General features: G+C 40.2%; 1 protein-coding gene across 1 annotated transcript in view; it reads right to left on the reverse strand.

Moving 5' to 3' along the window:
- Positions 1–15,154, reverse strand: part of mEFG1 (mitochondrial translation elongation factor G 1) — a 110,675-nt gene that overhangs the window by 58,729 nt on the left and 36,792 nt on the right. The window contains exon 7 of the mRNA XM_067083740.1: positions 4,687–4,879. Within this exon, the coding sequence (XP_066939841.1) occupies positions 4,687–4,879 (193 nt within the window). The remainder of the gene's footprint in view (positions 1–4,686; positions 4,880–15,154) is intronic.

The following is a 15,154-nucleotide window of genomic DNA, read 5'->3' on the forward strand; positions in this document are numbered from 1 at the left end:
AATATAGCTACTGAAAATATTTTATTATAGCGGTCGAGTTTTACTCTCTCTTTTTTATATTATCAACTTTGATTTTTTCTAATAATTTACTCATGACATTCATTTGTTTTTATTTATAATATACTAAGTGCTCAATGCACATGTATCCTTTTTCATGGGTATTCAAATCTGTGGTTTCTTTTTTTTTTATATTTCATAAAATTTCTTACAATGTTTGTGAAACCATCTTTTGTTGTGTTTTTGTTATTATTGCACAATTCTATAAAACAATCATTACACCCACATGTGTTTTTATGTACATTCCTTGTTTCATTTGCTCTTGTACCAATTATTGGTGATGGAGTAATCTGTCCCCCCTGACATAATCATTGTTATCTTCGACTTCAGTGTTTTGGATATCTGTATCCATAGGTTTTACTATTATTATTATTTGCTTTTGTTCTTTCTTCATATCCTTTGTCTTTGGTTTAACCGATGTTGCTCTAATTATAGTTGGTTTTTTCGTTTTGGGTGGTGTTCTCTACATAGGCCTTTTTCTATCTTTAATTTCCACTCCATCACGACTTTCCTCTATTTCTTCTGTAGTAGTCTCATCATCTTGTGCTATTTGCATTACATTTCAATTGAGTTTGATAAAATGTTACCCATATCCTTTGTGCCTGTTTCTTGATTCTTTACCATTTTAGTTTTTTCCTGTAAAGCATTATTTTCTTTTTGAGATTTATTTTCCTGCATTTTGTTACTTCTGTCCGTATGTATTTTTGTTTCATTATTACTTCTTGTTATTGAGGTATATGTAAGTTTCTCAGCAGGATCTTAAATTCCTCTCACTTTCAATTCTAATTTAGCCTCTCTAACAGACATCCCTGTTCTTATTTGTAGCATTTTCAATTCCGTATTGCATATGTAATACATGCATTCTTTGGATCTTGCGTGATGATTCTGCCCACACTTTATACATTTTGGTTCGCTACAATTTCATTGTGTGGCATGTTCTTCAGATCCACAATACGCACATACAGGTTCGTTTCGACAATATTTTTTTGCATGCCCATATTTACTACAGTTTTGACACTGTAGTGGCTTTGGGACATAGGGCCTACTTCTCTGTTTTGACCTACAACTTTAATTTTTGGGGGTAGATCTTGACCCTCAAACTTTATTTTTGTGGTTTTTAACATTTTCTTATTTTTTTGTTTACTCAGTATATTAAATACCTCACAACCTTGGACTCTGGGATATCTTTTTTTAAGAGTCCCAGGAATATTCTTTTTGATTGGTTCGTCACTGCTCTCAGGAAGCACAATGGTACCCTGAATGCTATTCATATTGTCATGATTTTTAATTTTTACATTTATATTGTCCATTGTTGTTATAGACATATAGTCCTCTGATTGACTCTTTGTTGTGGCTTCGGAAGCCACGTCTTTTCTCTTACCTGTCTAAACGACATTTCTTTCGTTTAATGTCTGTTTAATAGGTAGTTCTCTAACTTTAGGGCTGATATTTTTTGTTCTGTTTCCAAGGTTAGAAACCTTGACCAACCTCCACTCTGAAAGAGGGAGTCAAGTGAGTCAAGGTTGGGTCAAGACGATATTTACTTCTTTTGGGTTTGTTTTGTACTGGAGCGTAAGGTTCCAGTGTAATTACATTAGTATTTTTTTCTGGTTTTTTCAGAGAGAGGTTATCAGAGGAGGTTCCAGCAGTTGTCAACTGTGCCGAGTAGCTACCATCAAAGGGCCCAGGGATGCTTAAATCTTTAACACTGCTGAGCATAAAGATCGAGGTACAGTATATAAAAACAATAAATAAATAAATCTGAAAATCTTAAAAAGACATCACCAGCCTTTCAAAGAGCTTATTCTTCCACCAATGCCACAAGTGAGAACTGACTCCCAAATGTACGCTCCCAACCCTACCCCACAGGGGATGGCACATGATTAGAGTGGCCCAAGTGTAACCAAACCCGCTTGCTAGGCCTGACAATATTACTATAATACATTCATCCCCATCCTAATCATGTTATGGGCAAACCAGATGGAATGCCGAGAGTCCTATCCCCAGAACCAGACCCCCGACTGGAATCCGTGGTCCTGCCCTGAAGAATAGTTCCCGCCTTTGAGCTATCAATCTGATAACTCTCAGGTCTGAACATTATCAGGCAGTTGATGGTCCTACCACAGTTCCCACTATTTAGCTTCCTACCACAGTTCCCACTATTTAGCTTCAGACATAAACTCAATCCCAGCTATGATATCTTTTCCTATTTATCAGGTCCTATAAATTTTAGAAAAAGTGGAAAATTCCACAAAAATTAATCCAAACAAATGTATAATGATATATAAGGACTCTTGAACTCAAACCTGGGAACAAATTCCTGGGGTTCAAGAGCCCCCTCACCACGTCAAGGTGGTGGGCAGGGGAGAGTACTCTTCAGACCAGATCGGGATACTCAATATTCCACAGAATCTCGAGCACTCAGAGTGGCTTGCGAATGAGCACTGGAAGCAGCCCCCGTCTTAGAGGTGTAACCTCCAGGACTGGGAGCAGGAGCGTAAACCCTGTTCTGTGCACCCGCGGCTCCCACGAAACCCAGGGGTATGCAAATTGGTTCCCTAACCAAAAGGTCGCGAAGAGCCAACAGGAGATCCACTGTCTCCTCAGAAAGAGGCAGTCCCTAGACGTACAAGGGCACAAGGGGAAAGAAGCAGCCTTCCTCTCCATCAGCTGACGGAGGTCTATCCTGTTCCCGGGAGCCCCTCAAACCTCGAGAGAGGAAGGGAAGAGGCAGCAGAAGACGAAATCAAAGATAAGTTGAAGAAGACGGCAGCTACTTCCACAGGGAAACATCGAGACCTCCAGGGCAGCTAGGCAGGATCACAACAGAAGCGGCCAGGGAATGACCACCAGGAGAAGTAGCAAGCACGATCAGGACAGTCGATGTAGGAACTACGGAAGCAGTTTGGAAGGCAGGAGCTACAGCAATGGCCAGGAATGATACATGAACGTCACCAGCAGCAACAGGAACGATCAAGACGGCTATGGCAGGAGACCAGGAAGAGCCGCCCAGAGACTGTCATTGAGTCAACAGGAGCTTAACACAGGAAACAGCAGGAGTAAACAGACCACAGATACGCCAGAGGCAGTGTCATAGCATACATGAAGGCCAGCAATGACAGCGACCAATCCACATCGGCGGCAACAGAGTCGGAACAATCCCGACATGGGGCTATGCCATTCCAACCAGGTACTGTGGTTGATCCTGAAGCAACACTGTATAAACATTGGGACTCTTTCATGCAAAGATATCCAAACTGAGATATCCAGCCAACTATTGCTGTGCCTGCGATGCTCACTGTCAACCTCAAAGAAAAAACAAAGATGACCAGTAGAGGGAGACTCCTCTTGCTACAAGGCGAACTGCCCTACGCAGCGAGAGGAGGCCCCTTAGAAGACGTCGCCTGACCACTCGCGCATCCCCCTCACGGTCTTCGCCCAACAAACAAGCGAAGAGGGCGAAGGAGAGAGATCTCTACTGAAGGAGAGATAAGGAAGATCCTACATGGACAGAGAAGGAAGGAGGGGAGGCCACCAAGCGAAACTTAACGATGACACCCGCAACCCTCCCCCCCGTAACTCTCCATAGCGCAGGCGGCGAAAACAACACTCAGCCCAAGTAGAAAGGAAGAAGTCATGCCCTTGTACAAGGAGGGCAGGAGCCCAAGAGGGAGGCGAACTCTTTACGTCCCAATCAATGTATAGGAACGAAGATATTACGTCCGAATCTAATATCTCCGAATGTACAGGGAACGCCTTCAGTATCTAAATAAAGGGCTACTGGAAAAGAAGCATTACTACTCGGTTATGCCCCTCTAAATACGCCCTTGGCTGTCAAACCCACGACACAGACGCAGGGGAATGAAGGCTTATGCAAGGCTATCACAAATCGTGGGTTTGTATAAATAAATATTGAACACACCTAATATATACACAAAAATACAGAAAGATCCCACCAGGATAATAAAGAGTTTAACGAGTCAGGCAAAGAGATCGGAAAACACATCTACAACGCTTGACGGCCAAAAGCAAACTGGAATGTTTACGTCCGGGCAGGCAGGTATTCCCCGCCTACCTGATGGTAGGTACTGCCTAACCATCCTGTTCAAGAGTTTAATGGCCGTGTCCAGCTTTGCCGTAAGTAATTCCTAATGTACAGGACTGATGGTTTGTATATCATGTCGGAACAAAATCAACATCATGCTAACACAGTAATCATTCCGACAGAACCTGACATTCTTAGCCTCGATTCCAGTAGAAGGAATCCTACGAAAAATAAATGTAGAGTACCATGAAATACCAACAAGCACCTATACACAACAGCTGCACGGAGAAATCTGACGAGCTAAAACATTTGAAGCACACCTGGTGGAGAACAGGTGCACTAGAAAGTCATCCATGAAGCCATTTGATCTTTTGCTTGAATGCCAACTTGCCTATCAGTGCGAAGATATAAGCTATCTTCAACAGTAGGTAAGATTCATCCAAAATAATTGTAAATCATAAAATCCAACCAATTTCATATTATTATCTTTAAAACTCCTTACTTACAAATGCTACATTTAATGTTAATGAAATGATGATTATCTTGAGTACTTTAAACAGAATTTAACTAGAGCACATCCTCACCTTTGTCCAGAAGGTATCAGAGCATAGTTTTTTACTTCCCCAGGATGAGGTAAATATTTTAGCACAGCATCCAGCAGCGGTTGAACACCTTTATTCTTTAGAGCTGTTCCTACTAGTACAGGCGTAAAAGTACGTTCCAAACATGCCCGGCGAATTCCAGCACACAGTTCAGCTTTGGTAGGAATCTTTTCCTCTGAAATATAATATGCTTGTGTAAATTTTTCTATAGTAAAATTGGAGTTATTACAGCAGCTGAGGTATGGCAGCATCATTCTTATAATTTCATTTGTTATTTATAAAATATTTCTCGTGATGCATTATTCAAGGTAGAACTAACCCAAGCCGCACAATAATCCTTAAAAGATGTCTCTGCTCCATCTACAAAGACTCCTACTGCCAATTTGCATATACAATCAACCCATGTGTGACCCTGTAATGTAATGTCAATACCCGAGCCATACTCTCCCCTACAGTCTTTTAATTAATTCAGTAAAGTGTCTAGTATACAGTAGACTATTTACTGATTTTTGTTCATTTCCATGAGAAGTTTCATATGGAAAGTAACTTTCATCTTAATTTCAACTTGATTGTATCATAACTTGCAATTTTTGCTCTGATTAACCTTTGTTTTGTTAAGACTATACAGTAACACATTGATCACTTTCTCTTCCCCTACCCTTACTGTGTCCTTTCCCAAAAAAATTCTCTGTGCTACTGCATACAGTATATGTACTAAATAGAACTAAATGGCAAAAAAATCCATATAAAATCCCACAGATGCTATGGATGCTAAAATCAAACTAGTCACACGCAATACTGCCTTCCAGTAAGCACCTTGAGATGCCTAACTTGCAGTGTTAAAATTAATTCAGAGAGAGAGAGAGAGAGAGAGAGAGAGAGAGAGAGAGAGAGAGAGAGAGAGAGAGAGAGAGAGAGAGAGAGAGAGAGAGAGAGAGAGAGAGAGAGAGAGAGAGAGAGAGAGAGAGAGAGAGAGAGAGAGAGAGAGAGAGAGAGAGAGAGAGAGAGAGAGAGAGAGTTAGTTAGTTAGTTAGTTTACTAAATGATGGCATTGTTGTAAATTGTATAATATGTACAGTGCAGTATGCAGGTATGTAGGCAGTCTCGGGTTATGCCAGGTTTGGGTTACATCATTTCGGACTTACGGCGCTTGCCTCATGGCATCGTTAACCCTGATTTTTCAGCAACGTTACCCGGACTTATGGCGCTGTAAGTTCTATTTATTCCCATTATAATTACGATGCTTCGGGTTACGGCAATTTTCAGCTTTCGGCACGCCGCCGGGGACCAAACCCCTGCCATAAACTGAAGACTGCCTGTATATGATTTGCTAATGATATAACGGTAAACTATATGTATCTGACAGTACACAGAAAGTGGGAACCACAGAGCATGATTAACAAAAACCTACCTACTTATACACTATTGTACAATATTTTGGTAATATGGTCATAGTGTTTTCATTTTCTTGTTTCACTTGCACATGCACAACACTAATTATAATTACACATACATTACATACTACACCTTTACATGTCTTGCATTTAACGGTAGCAATAATCTGAATATGATTACGTATATAGTTTCGGTAGGCTGGCTATCGTGACAAAGTTCTTGAAAGGCACATTCTCTTTGCTAGTGTCACATTTTTTCGTTGTTCTGTTTAATATACACTCATTACAAATTAAAAGACTGCATGAATAATTCTTATCTCCTTGGATTCTGTACATCTTTTTCAGCATATATTTTCACAAGCTAGTCAGGGTTATGACAAGGTTTTTGGGTAGCCTAGAGGTGGCATATCCTAAGGAAACCTATTACTAATCAACTGAAGTGTCGTGTCACAGTTATATTTTATGCTAAATTATTCTTGACAATAATTATGAATTTTTTATAATTTTGTCCTTGATATCGCTCCTTCATAACAGCAGTGACAAGAACAGACATAGCATGGCGAGTTAGTCCACAGGCATGCTCCCCTAGTTAAAAGAGGCAGCAGCCTGTGAGAATGCTTTAGGGCAATTAATCAAACTGTTCCTAAGATGGAGCTCAGGTATAACCCTTTCATCTCCCAAGCAAGAAATGGTCTCAGAATCCACTTTGCAGTCTGGGGAATGGATACAACCAAAAGGTAGATGTCGGAATACATACAGTATACTGTACAGCAGGAAAGTATGCCCACCACTCAAGCTTCAGCCTCATCACCCTTGGCCACGGGGGCTGGTTTGGCACTGACAACGTACACTCAGCAAGAACAAATCACAAGCAAAAATAAAACGTTTTACTTCTTTTTAGATCTGCTGGTGCTCACAAAAGAATAGTACAAGAATATCCAGAAAGATCTAATAGCCTTACAAGATGAATCCTCCTTTAGGGAAGTTCTGGATTGCATCTGTGGCATCTTCAACTTTCAGCAGCCTTTCTCAGCCATCCAAAGAACTGTCTATGCCAAAGGACCATCTATGGCAGAACTTTAACAGGAAGAGAACTACTTAACAGCAAGAGGGTTTGAATTATCCTTAATGACACCACTCTTGGCAATTCTTAGGGATCCCATGTTCAGGACGTAGAGTCAGGGTACCACAAGAGAATACAATCAATGTACTAATTCCCTTCATTTGTTCTCCTCAACAGACCCCAGGCTATCCCAGTAACCTTAGCAATGAGAACAATCACTCTCCCCCTCAGGAGTAGGACACCTTTGAATACTTCAACAGGGAGCCAGTCTTGCTTTTGAACTAACATGAGTGGGTTCTCAGCAGGACAAGTTCTCTTCTGATGGGCAAGAATCCACTGATGGATGACACTGCAAAGGTTAGGGATTCAGCCTTCAAGGACCTGTCCATCCTAACTCTGACCAGCCAACCTTAGGGAACTGTGGACCTCGAACCCCACAGGTTCCTTTTTCTTCCCAGAGTACTTGGTGCAAGAGCAGCCATTTTTATAAAAGACCGCCTCGCTCTTTAGCATTGGAAACTGGTGATCACAGCAAAGTCCCCCTCAGCTCAAGGCTCTTCCAACAGAAGAGCTTAAACCAGTCACCATTCACTGACACTGGTGAATGGTGACTGTCAAGGATCCTTGTCTTGGCATAGTCAAATACAGCATTATGCCACTTCCTTTAGCAGGAAATACAAGACCCAGCAACACGGTCATTCAATGCAGACATTATGGAGATGGCGGGGTAATCCCCTTGTAGGCCTGTTTACAATGTCTCTAAACCACAGGTTGCTGCTGTATTGCTCCCCTCAGTATGACCCAGCAGCTTGGGCTACAGACACAATTCTCCAAGAGTGGGATGGCTTGGAAGTCTAGGCATTTCTCCCTTCATCCTAATCTTTCAGCTTCTGGTGAAACTAGGGAACTTGGGCAATGGCCACATGATTCACATGGCCCACCAATGGAATTTCTTAGAGCAAGTCCACCACCTGGATCATGGAACTACTAAGTCTGAAGGAATCCCCCTCTCATCCTCTTTTCTAGATAGTAATTCAGACATCTCACAATTAATGGATTACAACACATAAGCAATGTTTTTTAATTGTAAAAACATTTTAATATAAACCATTAATCATAAAGGATTAGACCATCCGCCCAGGCCTGCACTCATTCCATCCCCAGTAGGGTACAACTGAGTGAGTGTACATGCAAAGTGGAGGCAAAAGTCCAGCCAAATGGAGCATGCCTGATCTTTTCAGGACAATGAAAAAATGGTATTACGTAGTTCTCGACAGCATAAGGCATCCTGTAAATAGTATTTTTATGGAAAATGTGCACTGTATTCTACTGAAACACTGCACTTTACATTTAATTCTAAAAATACTCATTCCTTATAATTTTCATTTGTTAGCATAACATTTTCATACTGAAGTTACATATTCAGCTGTTAAAAAAATAAAATATGGTTCAAAAGTTAAAACATGAAGAGCTTTAACAGGGTCATATTGCTACACTGAGATGTACTTCAAACCTATCTAGGTAGTTAATCACTTATCTGGCATTGTGAGGACCAGTTGGGCGACAGAGAGTTTTTTTGGAACACAGAGTGGTTCAGTTAGAATAGAATAAACTTGAGTGGCAATGAACAGAAGAAATAACATTTATGTATCCTGCATACAGTATTGTGACAGCTCCATTTTCACTAATAATGCTATGCTTATGTAACAGCTAGTCATTCTCTTTCATCAGTTGATGACCCTCCTCTGCCCAACCCCTCAACTCTACTGAAAACATCTACATATGAACAGCTACTTGTAGAGAAGAAAATGGTAATTTTCATTCAATTTAAAAAAGTTACTGTAATTTTGTTACTGCATTTGGGTGCATTTTATCAACTAGAATATGAGTTCTTTAAATTACTTCAATTGTTTTAGTCAGTCACTATGGGTGGTTACATGTGTGTGAGATAGATTTTTATGCATATTTAACATATGTTTAGTTTTGTATACTGTAATTTTATAGATAAACGTGATGTTACTTTGTTATTAATTTTTCCATAGTTTCCATGCTAAAATTACAACATTTAAGCATTTCTATAATAAATTATATAAAACAGTCTTCTCCGAAGCTTGGAGCGAGGGAGGGTGTAATCTAACTGTCAATTTATCTTGACATATTGAGTGTGAAGGGTAGAATATGTTGCCCAATTGGTGGTCAAATAGTATGTTGCCCACTTGCTGGTCAAATAAAATAGCTATGAATGATACAGAAAAGAATCTCTCTCTCTCTCATGCCAAAGGATATTCAGAATGTGAGAGATGGATAGATAGATAGATAGACAAATAGATAGAAAGGGAGAGTGGTTGATAGAAAGATATCTCTCTCTCTCTCTCTCTTATTGGCTGGAAGAGTTAGAAGTATGTATGTATATATTTTTAAGGGTAAAGTGTTTAAGATGACTTTGAAATAATATTAATAATATCATTTCAAAGATTAATACAGCAATAGGATAATAGTTTACGGTATATTTGATGTAGGATGGATGCTATAACTTGAGTTAGATTCTTTGTTTGTTTATGGCCTCTGATTGACTGGTACCATGAGGTAGGCAGCTCGCTCACTGTCTCATTTTTACCTCTGTAGCTCAGAATACTAGCAATATGTTTATATTTCTTCATTTATCTCATGTTTTGCACAAGATAGGAAAGTTTTGGTCATGCCATAGGATCCAGTATTAATTGTACTACTAAATCATGATTTCCTGAAATCAAGAAGATAAAACACACAAAGGAGTTACAACGAGTAAAAGTGAAGAGAGAAGCATTTCCTTCTTTATACCTGTTTTTACTTATCGGATTTTGCATCATTCATGCAATCAAGATAAAATAAAACTTGTGTTTTCATACAATAAATTCACCCTGAATACTCTGGTGCTTTCAGATTTTAGATGCAAGTGATATGTGAAGAGAAAGTGAAGAATATGTCTTATTATGTTGCAGTTTCGACAATATTTGCCGTATCATTATGTTATTACATTTTCTGTAAATAAATGCATAGAATTCCCATTATGACCATCAAACATTTTCACTCTAATATCATATATGTCCATATGTCTGGACATATATTATGATAAGAAAAAAAAAATAATCAGATGGATGCATCTGGATGTGCTAGCTTCAATTTAGACATCGCCAAGAGATTTCATGGTAAAAAAAAGTACTTTCGTTCACTGAATGAACACATGAAAACCATAAGCTTCTGATGTTACTGACCAGAGAAACAAGCGGCCATAATAATGAATTCATCATTATGTAGACCTGTTATTCATCATGTAGCCTACAGTATGTATACAAATTTCTTACCTAGGCTAAAATTAACCCATCACATCCAGATCCATCCATCTGATTATTTTTTTTCTTATATATGTCCAGACATACAGACATATATGATATTGGAATGAAAATGTTCAACAGTCATAATGGGAATGCTATGCATTTATTTACAGAAAATGTAATGACATAATAATATGGCAAATATTGTCGAAACTGCAAACTTCTCGTATCACTAATTGGCAACTGTCAACAGCGCCTCAAAGCTCTTGCTGTTTGTAGATTTTGTAGATCACCATCTCTCGGCACTACTGCCAAACTGAGTCAAGAATGAATGCAACATAATAAGACATATTCTTCATTTTCTCTTCACATATCACACGCATCTAAAATCTGAAAGTGCCAGCGTGTTCAGGTGAATTTATTGTATGAAAACACAAGTTTTACTTTATCTTGATCACATGATGCAAAATCCAATGATAAGTAAAAGCAGGTATAAAGAATGAAATGCTTCTCTCTTCACTTTTACTTGTTGTAATTCCTTTGTTTTATCTCACTGATTTCAGGAAATCATCATTTAGTTGTACAATTACAGTAATACCAAATCCTACGGTATGACCAAAACTTTCCTATCTTGTGCAAAACATGAGATAAATGAAGAAATATAAACATTGCTAGTTTTCCAAGCTACAGAAGTAAAAATGAGACAGTGAGCAAGTCGCCTACCTCCTGGTACCAGCCAATCAGAGGCCGCCAAACAAACGTCTCGTAGGCCCAAGAATCTACCTTAAGTGAACCAGCTATAGTTTTTAGTATACATTTGGTATTTGAACTTTCAAGATGGGCAGTTATAAGCATTTTTAGAGGGGTGTTGACTATTCGTGGATTTTTACTATTCGAGGGGGATACGCATCCCCCATGAACACCAGGGGGTTTATTATACAAAGAGAAAAACCGCACAGCACTAAAAATGTAAGATATAGTAACATGCTTCTAGAAGTCTTTAGATACTTATAAAGAGATTAATAAGTACTGTATTTATAATCAAATGCCACCATCTCTTGAAAATACAAGGAAAAAATGTTAAGGTCAACATGAAAATATCATATTAAAAAGAAATTTGTGTTTTTCCTAACATACAAACTTATGCTTTCATATATGGAGTACTCCACGCTTACCTAGCTTCAGTTTTTCTTGACTCATCTGTGAAAACAAAATCCTAACGCTATCTGGGTCATGTGGTGTGACCTGACCCCGACCTTCGTCTCCCATTGTCTGAGACAGTCCGTACACAGCTCTGCTCAACCTCCTAGAAGGAGTGAGAGATCACAACTACGTGGGGTGGTATGAGAAGGGTAACTTTACCTATATGAAGCCATAGGTTCATATATTACGAAAAATACGAATTTCTTTTTAATTTGCTATTTGTTCCGACACAAATGAATCTACGCTTTCATATACAGAGCCTCACCTGAAGGTGGGAGGATGATCCCTCAGGTAAACATGTAGGAACATTACCCCTGATACCCTAAAGGGCTTGTTAGGGTTTAAGTTCATGTAATGTGCTCACTTTTTCTTTATAATTCAGTTGATAACACTTCCCCTCCTGACGGAGCTCCCGTAGGGCTCTACGTCGTTAAATGACTTGTTGTGCAGCCACCATCTGACCTAAGGTGAAGGTATCTAAAGACTTGTTTGCTACACCCTGAAGGTAGAAAGAAGTGAATGTTGTCTGCCTCTTCCAGCCTCTGGGCCGGGGGGACCTGTCCTAACAAGTGGTTCTTCTTAAATGCCACCGATGGCCCTATTCTTCTGATGTCGTAAGCCCTGACTCAGGCTGGGGAGGAGTCTTCCTTACCATTCAAATGTTATGCTCTCCCAATAACCTCTCAGCCAGAAGGAGACAGTGAACCTTGATATCTCCTACTTCTCTAGACCCGTACTTAAGAACAATCTACAACAGACTGGTCTGTGGGGGGTACATTTAAGGTAGGCTCTCAAAGCTCTGACGGGCATAGCCACATTTCATCCTATTCGTTACCTATGAAGTCCTTAAGTGAAGGAATGAAAAAAAACCTTCAAACCTTTAGTCACGTGTGGAGGGGTTCTGGGTCTTTGCCACAAACTCTGGGAGGAAGGTAAAGCCCATAGATGTCCATCCATGGGTGTGGGTCATGTCATACGAGAGGGCATGAAGTTAGCCCACCCTCTTCGTTGATGCCAGTGCCAACAGGAAAACTGATTTTAGGGTAAAGTCCCAGTCTGAGGCCCATCTGAGTGGTTCAGAGGGCACTTTCCTCAGGGAAACTAGGACCCTGGTCATGCTCCATTCTGGGAGCTTCAATTCTCAAAGAAGACCAACTCTTCTCAAAGTTTCTAACCATGTCCGACAACTCCCATAATGCTTACAGGTTTGAATACCAGGGAGAGGGTGGACCTATAGTGGACCTATAGCCTTTAATTGCTAACATGGAAAGGTGCTCCTTCTGATCTAGGAAAAGGACTCTGCCACATCCTTCTGCTTTGAGGGGATGGAGACCCCTCTCAGTGCACCAAAGAAGGAAGACCTTCCATTTTCCCTGGTACAGATTGAGAGTAGAGGGTCTGAAGGGGCTGGCAATAACTGCAGCAACTTCTGAAAAACCTTTCTTTCTAAGGAGTTGCTGGATAGCCTCCATCCGTGAAGCTAGAGGGAAGTCACTGCTGAAGCAATTGGCCATTGTGCTCTTGCTGCAGCAGGGTGGGGGTGAAGGGCAGCTGTCTTGGGATTTCTACCAGCAGGTGCAGGAGGTCTGTATACCACTTCGCTTGTTGCCACTTTGGAGCTACGAGTGTCATCTTCAGACTCTGGGACACAAACAGCCTGTTGATGACTTTCTGAAGTTGGTTGAATGATGGAAAGTCATATAGTGTAAGTCTAGGTTGTCCCAAGGAAGCTGGAAGGCATCTTGCATGACGGCTCTTTTGTTGGTTACTGAAGAGCAATACAGGGACTTCTTATTTCTGCTTGTTGCAAACAGGTCCAGTGTGGGGCCCATCAACAACTCGAGTAACCTGTCCACTACGCCCTGCTCTAACGACCACAGTAAACCCCCCCCTTGATTCATGGGGGATGCATAACAAACACCCACCCCCCGCCTCTCAAAATACTTAAAACTGCTGATCTTGAAAGTTCAAATACCACATGTATTCTTCAAGTATCATCCTACATCAAATATACCTTATATTATTATCCTATTACAGCATTAATCTTTGAAATGATATTATTAATATTTCAAAGTCATCTTGAACATTTTACCCTTAAAAATATATACCTAGCCAATTACAGAGAGAGAGATGAACCAAGTTGCATGGTTAAACAGCTCAAAATTTTAATAATACAGTATATATATTATGTAGATCTTTCAATCAACCACTCTCCCTTTCTATCTATCTGAGAGAGAGAGAGAGAGAGAGAGAGAGAGAGAGAGAGAGAGAGAGAGAGAGAGAGAGAGAGAGAGAGAGAGAGTGTGTGTGTGTGTGTGTTGCCCCAGGTCCCTCAGTGTGAGGTACCTCTGATGTCTACAAGAGAATTGCTAATGCATCTTCCAATCTTGGATGATCTGGGATGCAGCTTAGATATTTGTCGAGCTTATTCTTAAACACATTTACCCTCACTCCTGATGTTCCTCAGATGAGCTGGTAATGCATTGAATAATCGCTCCATTATTGATGCTGGTGCGTAGTGGATTAATGTCCTGTGTGCTTTCCTTAGTTTTCCTGGTACAGTTTTGGGCACTATTAATCTAACTCTGCTTGCTCTTTCTGATATTATACTATATTAGTTTTAAGAATTGTAGTCTTTCCCAGTAGTCAAGGTCCTTAACTTCTATTCTAGCTGTAAAGGACCTTTGTACACTCTCTATTTGTGCAATATCCTTTTGGTAGTGTGGGTACCATATCGTATTGCAATATTCAAGTGGACTACGTAAGTACGTTTTATAAAGCATAATCATGTGTTCGGCTTTTCTTGTTTTGAAGTGCCGAAACAACATTCCCATTTTTGCTTTGCATTTTGCCAATAGTATTGCTATTTGATCACCACATAACATGTTCCTATTCAACATCACATCAAGGTCTTTAACTGATTCCTTATTTGTTACTGATAGGGGTGGTCTTCTTCCTCCGCCTCCTTTCGTACTTTCCCCACTGGGGAGACGGCCATGATGCAAACTCTCTACACAAGGCCTCATGAGTACTCTACATTCCTGATCCCTGCACAAGATTCACACAAATGGGGATCAATGCCTATAGGCAACATGAATTTTCTGCAGGGCTTGAACTTACCTGTGCAATGCTACACTTCGGGTTTCCCACTCTTTTCCATTACTGCAGGAAGAAAGAGAAAGCTCGCTAACACTCGGGTGTGGGGAAAAGACACAAACATGCAATCATGCGGGTGCTGAACAATCACTTTCCCGAACCTGGATGACACAGAATGACACAAAATTCTTTTCAATTACATTAGGAAACCTGGATACGAATTTCCCCTCACACAGAAAACAACAGTAAACTGTGCACCAATCACAAATTTCCAGAGGAAGAACGTAAGAGACACTTCATCCTTCTCTCCTTTGTCCTGCACTCAGGAACAAAGACACGAGCCTAACGCACAACAACAGCAATAATCACCACAGAATTGA

Source organism: Macrobrachium rosenbergii, chromosome 41, assembly GCF_040412425.1.
Source record: "Macrobrachium rosenbergii isolate ZJJX-2024 chromosome 41, ASM4041242v1, whole genome shotgun sequence".
Lineage (NCBI taxonomy): Eukaryota > Metazoa > Arthropoda > Malacostraca > Decapoda > Palaemonidae > Macrobrachium > Macrobrachium rosenbergii.